Source organism: Rattus norvegicus, chromosome 7, assembly GCF_021556685.1.
Source record: "Rattus norvegicus strain SHRSP/BbbUtx chromosome 7, alternate assembly SHRSP_T2T, whole genome shotgun sequence".
Taxonomy (NCBI): Eukaryota; Metazoa; Chordata; class Mammalia; order Rodentia; family Muridae; genus Rattus; species Rattus norvegicus.
The window spans coordinates 21,982,501-21,991,610 of NC_141540.1; the positions used below are offsets into that span (position 1 = coordinate 21,982,501).

Here is a 9,110-nt window from a genome sequence, read left to right on the forward strand (position 1 = left end):
AAGTGCTCAGCAACCACAGGTCAGCAAGGCGGTAAGCAGTCTTGGGAGCCTGGAGCTGACTTCTGCACATGACGCGCAGGTGTTCTCGTGCACTCACAGCAGCTGTGAATACTTTCATGTGCCCTACAGGAAAACACCTGCCAACATCCTGTCACTCAAAGGGCAGAAACTCAACAAGCCCCACCCTTCCTTGAGCGTATAGTTAATGGCTGTTAGGGAGGAAGAGTTTCTTCAATGCTAAAATCCTGGTGTCACTAGTAAGGTGCCCAGGCACTGTCAGCAACCATATGCAACCCATTTTTCAAAACAAAAACAAGGCAGCAACAATAGCAAGAAAAAGTGGACAGGGTAGAAAGAGGAGCAGCTGGAAAGAGGAAAAGAATGAGAGAACCAAAGTGGGACAAGAGGGAGTAAAGGAAGGAATATGATAAAAAATTATATCCGTGTATGAAATGTATGAAATCCATTCTGTATAGTTAATACTTTTTTGGTTTTTTGTTTTGTTTTGTATTGTTTTTTGAGACAGGGTCTCTTTCTGTCCTCAAACTCACAAACCTACTCTTTGGTTGGTTGGTTGGTTTTTTTCGAGACAGGATTTCTATGGACCAGGCTGGCCTAAAACTCACAGAGATCCACCTGCCTCTGCCTCCCTAGTGGGTGCTAGGATTAAAAATGTGCACCATTACCCCCAGCCACAAAACTACTTTTGTAGAAGCAAGAACGTATCCCTTTAAAAAAAATTTAGGGCTAGAGAGATGGCTCAGCAGTTAAGAGCACTGACTGCTCTTCTGGAGGTCCTGAGTTCAAATCCCAGCAACCACGTGGTGGCTCACAACCATCTGTAAAGGGATCCAATGCCCTCTTCTGGTGCGTCTGAAGACAGCAACAGTGTACTCACATACATAAAATAAATAAATCTTGAAAAAATCTTTAGATGAATTTTACTTACTAAACTTTGGTCTTATCATTATGCCTATATACACTAGACTGGAACTGAACTCCTCGAGATCCATTCTTCTCTGCCTACTGAGTGCTGGGATTAAAATTCTATGTTACAATGGCTGGCTAGAGTAACTGGGTTGGACATGGAGGCACACACTTGCAATCCCAACACTTGAAAAGCAGAAGCAGGTGAATGGCTCTAAATTCATGCCAGCCTAGTTTACACCGTGAGATACAGATTTGTCTGCTATCACTACAGTAAACTGTTTCAAGTAAACTCAAAAAAGCAAACGGAAAGTCAGAAAAGTCTGGGAAATGCTGGGCTGGAAGTAGAAATCAGTATTAATGTGCCCCAGCACCACAAAAACCACACTCCAGTGGTGCTTGTACATTCACGGGACTATGAATTAACGTTTTTAGAAGCTTTCAAGTTCTATCACACCAGTTTAAAATACTCTGCTTGGTGTTTTCCCCACTCCTTACCTCCCCAGACTTCTCACTACCGTCTTGCTCTTCTGTTGAATAACTGGACCTTAAATACAAATGTAACCATACAATATGCAAGCCTTTCTCTGACTTCTTTCACTTTCCTGCATGTTTCAGTTGCCTCTCCTTTGTGACCCCCTTCGTGGATGTGGTGAGCTGGTGCTGTGGGGACACTGGTGTGCGCAGTGCTGAGCTCTACACTTGTGTGGTTGCCTACAGAGTGTGCTTCTTCTCCCTTACAGCAGAACTGTGGGCTTAGATGTGAGACCCGTGTTTACCTTTGTCTAAGAGCACACCCACTGTCCTGTGCGTTACTGGCAGTGTGTGGCATCTGCAGTCCCTGTTCCTCAGATGCAGCTAGCCTAGGCTGGCATGATGTGTCCTTCAGTTCATTCAATAATTGTCAGGTTCTCCTTGTATTTTCCTACAGGTTGTTGCCCAGTCGGGCTAATCCTCTTACCTCAGCCTGAGTATACATTTGTGGCTAACTTTGGCTACTTTTCAACTAGGTTAATCTTCTTACTACTGAGTTTTTTGAAATTCCTTAAAGAACTTTACAGACTGAGCTGGCCTCAACTGCAGGAGCCCTCTTGCCTCTGCCTCGAGAGTTTATTTCTGAGCAGCTTTTGAACATTTTTATCATCTGTTGTTGTTGTTCATGGAAATGCAACTATTAATAAGTGTGTTACTTCCCAGTTGTGCTAATCTTAACAGGGAGGAGGTCAACTGCTCTGTGGACAAGGATTGACTAATGTGGATGTTGGAGGGGAAGGGGAATCACCCCTGGACAGGTTGTTAAGAAGGCTGGCTGAGCAGGCCCTGAGATATAAGCCAGAAAGACTTTCCCCATGACCTCTGCATCAATCAGTTCCTGCCTTGGCTTCCCTCTCTGGACAGTGACCCAGAAGATGCAAGCCAAATAAACCTTCTCATAGGTATCTGTGGTGGTTTATCACAACAGAAGCCATAGCAAGGGGCTGGGGATTTAGCTCAGTGGTAGAGCGCTTACCTAGGAAGCGCAAGGCCCTGGGTTCGGTCCCCAGCTCTGAAAAAAAAAAAAAGAACCAAAAAAAAAAGAAGCCATAGCAAATACACCACTCAACGAGTGTGGTGTCATGACCGGGCATCACAGTTCCTGCCTACAATGTCAACCCTTGGGAAACTGAGGAAGGAAGAGTGTGAGTTAGAGGCCAGTGTGGGTTCCAGGCCAAAAACTCCAGTAATTACACACGTTCTCAATCCTTGGTAACAAGTTTCACACTCTACTTCTCTCTTGATGTCGATTTGGCCCTACCTCTGTATCTCATTTCTCTATAAATTTCATGGGCATCTTGCTGAGAAAGAGAGAGAGAGAGAGAGAGAGAGAGAGAGAGAGAGAGAGAGAGAGAGAGAGAGAGAGAGACTTACTTTGATTGGAGATTTATGGATCAGACTGCCAAATACTCTCTGCCCTCTTACAGGTGTCTTTTATTAGGAGCTCAGCTGGTGAAGCACTTGCTGTGACATCGTGAAAACCTAAATTCAGTCCCCAGTGTGCACATGAAATGCTGACTGTTGCTGGGTGTGGTGAGGTGGTGCTGATGCACAACTTTAATCCCAACACTCAGAAGGCAAAAGCAGAAGACCTGTGTGAGTTCAAGGCCAGCCTGGTCTCCAGGAAAGTCAGGGCTACCCAGAGAAATCTTCTTTTGAACAAAGAAAAGAAATATCTAAGTGTCATTATTAGGTAAAATAAAAAATAAATACATGAACGGAGTTGAGTGTCATGGCACCCCTGCAACCCCAGGGCTGATATAGAGAGAGGTGTATCCCTGGGGCTGGCTGATCAGCCACCCTTAAGCAGTTGGCAATACTCAGGCCCCATAGAAAGACCCTAATTCTACGATCATATTCACCTGCTGCACCCTTTCTTCTTTTCCCTAATGCTGGTGCCCTTCCTATTTCCAGCAGTCCCCATTCTAATTTTATGTCTGTCTGTCTCTTGCTTGTTTACTGATTCTATTTTTAAGATTTGGATATGTAAGAGAAAATTTTTGTTTTGTTTTTTGTTTTTCAAGACAAGGTTTCTTTGTATAGCGCTGGTTGTCTTGGACTCACTTTGTAGACCAGGCTGCCTGCCTCTGCCTCGAGTGCTGGGAATTAAAGGTGTACAGCATGACAGTGGCTCAAGAAAACAAATTGTTTGTCTTTCTGAATTGGGCCTATTTTGTTTACTCATTTCTGCTCATTTTCCTACAAATGACAGGACTTTACTTTCTTTTTTTTTCCTAGATAATACTCTGTTGTGAGTCTATAGTACATCTTCATTTCCCCATGTATGTTTCTGCTGTCTGTCTGTTTTGGAATAGGATCTCACTACATAGTCCTGGCTGGCCTAGACCTCTACAAGTAGATCAAGTGGCCTCTATTCAGAGCTATCCCACCTCTCCCTCTGCCTCTGCCTCCGCCTTCAGAGGTGCAGTGAGATTAAATGTGTGCACCACCACGCCTGGAACTGGCACTGACCTGCTGCCTCTGCTTCTCAGTGCTAGGGCTTACACTTTGCTGTGTGTTTGAGACAGAAAGCCCTATGTGACCTGGGTACTTAGTAAGCCCAGGATAGAATCCTCTTGATTCCATCAAAATGCTCTAACAACAGAAATGTCCTCCTGGGTCCAGTTTATGTGGCATTGGCAACTAATGGGCATCTAACCTGGTTATGTACCTAACTGTTGTGAAGTTAAGGGAAGTGTAGGCAGGCAGGGATCCAAACTGTATTTAACCCTGAGTTTCCTGGGTACATAGCAAGCAACTAGCTCACATCACAGTTCCAATTTTTTTGAGGAACGTCCATGTTAATTTTTACACCATCGCACATGCCCAACCAACAACCATACGAGTTACTTTTTCTCCACAACTCTGCAGCCGTGTCCTTTTCCCCTTCCTGTCTCTTTAAAAGTTTATGTGTATGGGAGCTTGTTATATTATGTCTGGGCAGGACATGGTGGTATACATCTTTAATCCCTGTACTTGGGAGGCAGAAACAGGTGGGTCTGTATGAGTTCAAGGCCAGCCTGCTCTCTATATAGAATCCCAGGCTAGCCAAGGTGAATACTACGACCCTTCTCAAAAAATAAAAAGTTCTGATTATGTGATAAAAATGTACATGTATGGAGCTACAGACATCTCTTGGTAGTTTAGAATGTTTGATGTGGAGCTGGAGAGATGGCGCCACAGTTAAAAGAGCACTGACTGCTCTTCCATAAATCCTGAGTTTAAGCCCCAGCCACCACATGGTGGCTCACAACCAACTACGATGTGAGATGATGCCCTCTTCTGGCACACAGGGGTACATGCAGATAGAACACTTACGTAAAATGGATAAATAAATCTTTACCAAAATAAGGAAAAAAAATGAATACTTAATGTCAGTTATTGTAGAAGACCTGAGTTACTCTCACAACACACACAAAGTGCCTCACACCTCTCTGGTTTTAGGGGATCTGATGCCCTAACATGTCTGCACAAACATGGTCTATAAGCATATATGCAGGCAAAACACTCACATACATCAAATAAAAATGACCCAAGGCAGGGTCTGTTTGGTCCTGGACATCCTGGTACTCTCTTGGTAGAGTAGACTGAGCTCAAACTCAGATCCACCTGACTCCTGAGTGCTGGAAACTAAAGAGATAAGAGATGCACTATCGCTCCCCAGCTAAAATAAATAGAATTTAAAAATGTGTATTTGAAGGATACCATTTGTCCCTTTAAAGAAAGAAAAAAGCTTGTCTGAGCCATGAATCCCAGCCCTCAGAAGTCAGAGCCAGGCAGATCTCTGTGAGATTGAGGCCAACCTGGTCTACAAAACGAGTTCCAGGACAGCCAGGGCTACACAGAGAAACAAGGACAACAACAGTGCACAGTTCTCCGTCCATGGCGGTACTCATGTGCATGAGTGTTTCCTGTCCGTGCGCTGGGTGTGCAGCTGGTGCTTGCGGAAGACGTAAGTGTATTGTATCTCCTGAAGCTTGAGTTACAGATGTGGGAATCAGACCAGAGGCCTCTGCAAGAGCAGTCGGTGCTCTTAGCTGCAGAGCCAGCTCTCCAGCCTTTTATGGTCCTTGTTAAAGGCCAGAGAGCAAAATGAACACAAGATAAATGTCAGCGTCCTTGGAGAGCAGAGTGAGGTACAGACCTGCAGCCCCACAGCTGAGAGTTCTCCCATCACAGGGAGCTGCACCCTCAAACCCTCAAACTGTGACTCATCTGTAGATTGTCCTGTAAAGTATTTTGTTCACAGCAATATAGAAAGCAACTAGCTTGGGCAGTGATGACAATTTTTTGGGGGAAATAAAATAATAAATAGGGCGAGGAATGTGGTACACAAGTGTAAGCCAATCACTGGGGAGCTGAAGCAGGACTGCCCTGAATGGGAGCTGCCTAAGCTACAGTGTGCATGTGTGTGTGAGTGTGCGAGTGTGTGTGATGAGTGTGAGTGTGCATGTATGTGCTGAGTGTGTGTGCATGTGTGTGTATGTGTGCGATGAGTGTGTGTGCGTGTGTGTGATGATTGTGCGTGTGTGTGCATGTGTGTGTGTGATGAGTATGTGCATGTGTGTGATGAGTGTGTGTGCAGGTGTGTGAGTGTGTGTGTGATGAGTGTTTGTGATGAGTGTGTGTGTGTATGTGATGAGTGTTTGTGATGAGTGTTTGTGATGAGTGTCTGTGTGTGTGTGTGTGTGTGTGTGTGTGTGTGTGAGTGTACGTGTGCATGAGCGTGCACAGGGTGATGCAGGATAATGAAAACAGCATTAAGGGTCTACAGTGAGCTCTTTCAACAGCCATTCTCAAAACAAGGCCAAGAAGCCTCAGCCCTTAAGCACTGGCTGTTCTTCAGAAAACCGTGGTTCATTACCAGTACCGCACGGAAGCTCAAGGGACCTCACACCTTTCTTCTGGCTCCACAGGCATTGCCCATATGTGGTACACAGTCGTCCACACAGGCAGACGTCCATAAACATAAAAAGATAAAAGACCAAGATCCACAGCCGAGTATAGTGCTCTCACCTACGAATTCTCAGGATCTGGAAGGCAGAAAGAACAGGCAGAGGCAGGACTACAGTGACTTCACACCAACCTGGGCTACTAAGACCCTATCTCTGTCTTACTCTCCCCAAACCCGGAGCACCAAACAAAAGGGGTATGTGAGGATACAGCGTTGGGGTACATACTTTAACTCCCACCACTGGGAAAGACTAAGCCAGGACTCGAGGGTGTGCATTACCCAGGGCGATGCAGTGAGACACTGCCTCAAAATATCCAAAGTGTCAACTGTTTCTGAAACCTCTTTATCCTTTAAACTTTGTGTATGAGTGTTTGACTTCCTGTGTATCTGTGGTGCACATGTGTGCTCGGTGTCCATAATGTCAGAAGAGGGCACTGGATCCCCGGGAACTGGAGTTACAGACAGATGGCTGTGAGACACTGTGTTGGTGCTGGAAACTAAACCTGGATCTTCTGCAAGAGCAACAAATGCTCCTAACCATTCAGCTATCTCTCTAGCCCCATGTAACCTTTTTAAAATCTAAAGTTGCTGCAAAAATCATTTTTAAAAGTTTATGTCAGTGGCTTTTAATGTGGCTAAAACATTTGGACAATGAGAACAAAACATACAAATATTGCACCAAATCTTAATTTTTTAAGAATTTTATATTTAGAATGTCCATGAGTTTAACAACAATGAGATAGTTAATAATGTCTCTGGTTTATAAGGTCATAAAACTGCCACAGTATAACCTGTGTATGAAATCCAAGTGCATTATCTTTAGTCTTGTCAGTTGATTCCTAGTTAGGATAAATCATTAAACTAGTATTACAGAAATTACAAGTTCTATAAGATAGTGGATATTTCTATCTTCCACACAGAGAATAACTCGATTTAGTAAAACCAACACAGTGAACAAGAACAATCAAGAAGTGAAGCAGAAAAGTGATTCTGTCTGTCTCACGCTCGAAGCTTTGCTGCCCCAATAACACCGAGCGAAGGCTGGGCCCAGGGATGTGCCCACTGTTGCAGGGATAGGATGTTCAAGTCCAGCACTGGCAATGTAACAGTGGAGAGAAAGGGAGAGGGAACGGAAAAGTCAACACAAATGACTTGCCAGTTCCAGGATTCAAATATATGTCTTTTCCAATTATATCTCACCACTATCAGACAGCAAATGCCTGGCTTGTTTTGTCCAAGCTAGACTTTAGGTCCTGGGCTCAGGCTCTCATGATACCAGGCTTTCCCATGCACTGTAAGTTGAGGTTCTAGGGTGGGGTAGGGTGGGGGTGGTAATGAATATTTTATTTAAGTCATCCTATCTATAAGGTTTGTAGTCATTTGTATAAAGACAACAGTCCAAGTAGATTCCAGTTGAATGCTTTTGAGCACAGGAAAACATGTAACCAGAAAACTACTTAATAAAAAAAAAAGAAAAAAAAAGACAGAGTCTCACTATCTAGCCCTATCTGGCTTGGAACTCTCTAAGCAAACCAGGCTAACTTTAAATTCACAGAGATTCACCTGCCCTCCAAGTGCTAGGATTATAGTGTACAGCAGCATATCCTTCAGCCAATACATTTCTTAACTGTAAATAACGGTACAAAATGGAAAGGAATCTTTTTTTTCCCTCCAGAAGAGAGCAATACAGATGGTTGTGAGCCATCATGTGGTTGCTGGGAATTGAACTCAGGACCTCTGGAAGAGCAGACAGTGCTCTTAACCTCTGAGTCATCTCTCCAGCCCTATGCAGAAAGGAATCATACTGGATAGTATAATCACTGATGGCAAACCCACATTGAATTTATTTTGTATTTAAAGATCCATCTTTAACCCTGCAGATAGAGGAATTGGTTCTAAGCATGAGATTGCCGGTGTTACAGACATTGCAGTACCCGCCCCTGGAGATTCGAACACCGAACGAGAACAACAGGAACTCCACCTGGATCCTCTCCAAAAGCCGGGTGCACTCTTAACCGCTGACTCATCTCTAGGGCTCCAACTAAATTTCTTTTTGTTCTGTGTTTCTGCCTCATTTTTATAACTTTCATAAACATAGTATTTTTAAAAGAATTAAATTCACAATTATTACAGTAAAGTTTACAGCCTTTTTGGCCATAACAGTACTTAATAAACTATAATCAAAGTTTGATCCCCACACACCCCCATACAGGGTTTCTCTGTGTATCCCTGACTATCCCAAAGCTCTCTCTCTAGACAAGACTGGTCTCCAATTGAGATCCACCTGCCTCTTCTAGGATTAAGTGTGTGTGTGTGTGGGGGGGGGTACCACAATCCGAACTCCATCTTTTTCTGTTTGACACGTCTGTATTTATTGGAGGAGAGGTGCCATGGTGTGTGTAGACCAGAGGACAACTCTGAAGAGTCAGTTCTCTCCCTCCACCATGCAGCTTCTGGAAACTAACTCAAGCTGCCAGGCTTGGTGGTAGGCGCCTGTTCTGGTTGAGCCTTCATGCAGTGCCTTAGTGTTATGATTATGTTAAATACTAAGAGAATATCACAGGCGCAGTTTCTGGAGAGGTAAGCACACATCACTGTTGCCATGTGTATTCTAGCTAGAAAAACAAAAACAAAACTGTGCGTGCCCAGAACCCACTTGGGAAGCCCCGAGGACAATGAAAGACAGCCTGAAATC

At 44.1% G+C, this 9,110-nt stretch overlaps 1 protein-coding gene across 1 annotated transcript in view; it reads right to left on the reverse strand.

Annotated features, from left to right (window-relative positions):
- LOC148004512 (ubiquitin-conjugating enzyme E2 R2-like) overlaps positions 1–8,442 on the reverse strand; it is a 28,840-nt gene extending 20,398 nt beyond the window's left edge. The window contains exon 1 of the mRNA XM_087559908.1: positions 8,350–8,442. Coding sequence (XP_087416034.1) covers positions 8,350–8,442 — 93 coding nt within the window. The remainder of the gene's footprint in view (positions 1–8,349) is intronic.
- Between the last annotated feature and the right edge of the window lie 668 nt (positions 8,443–9,110).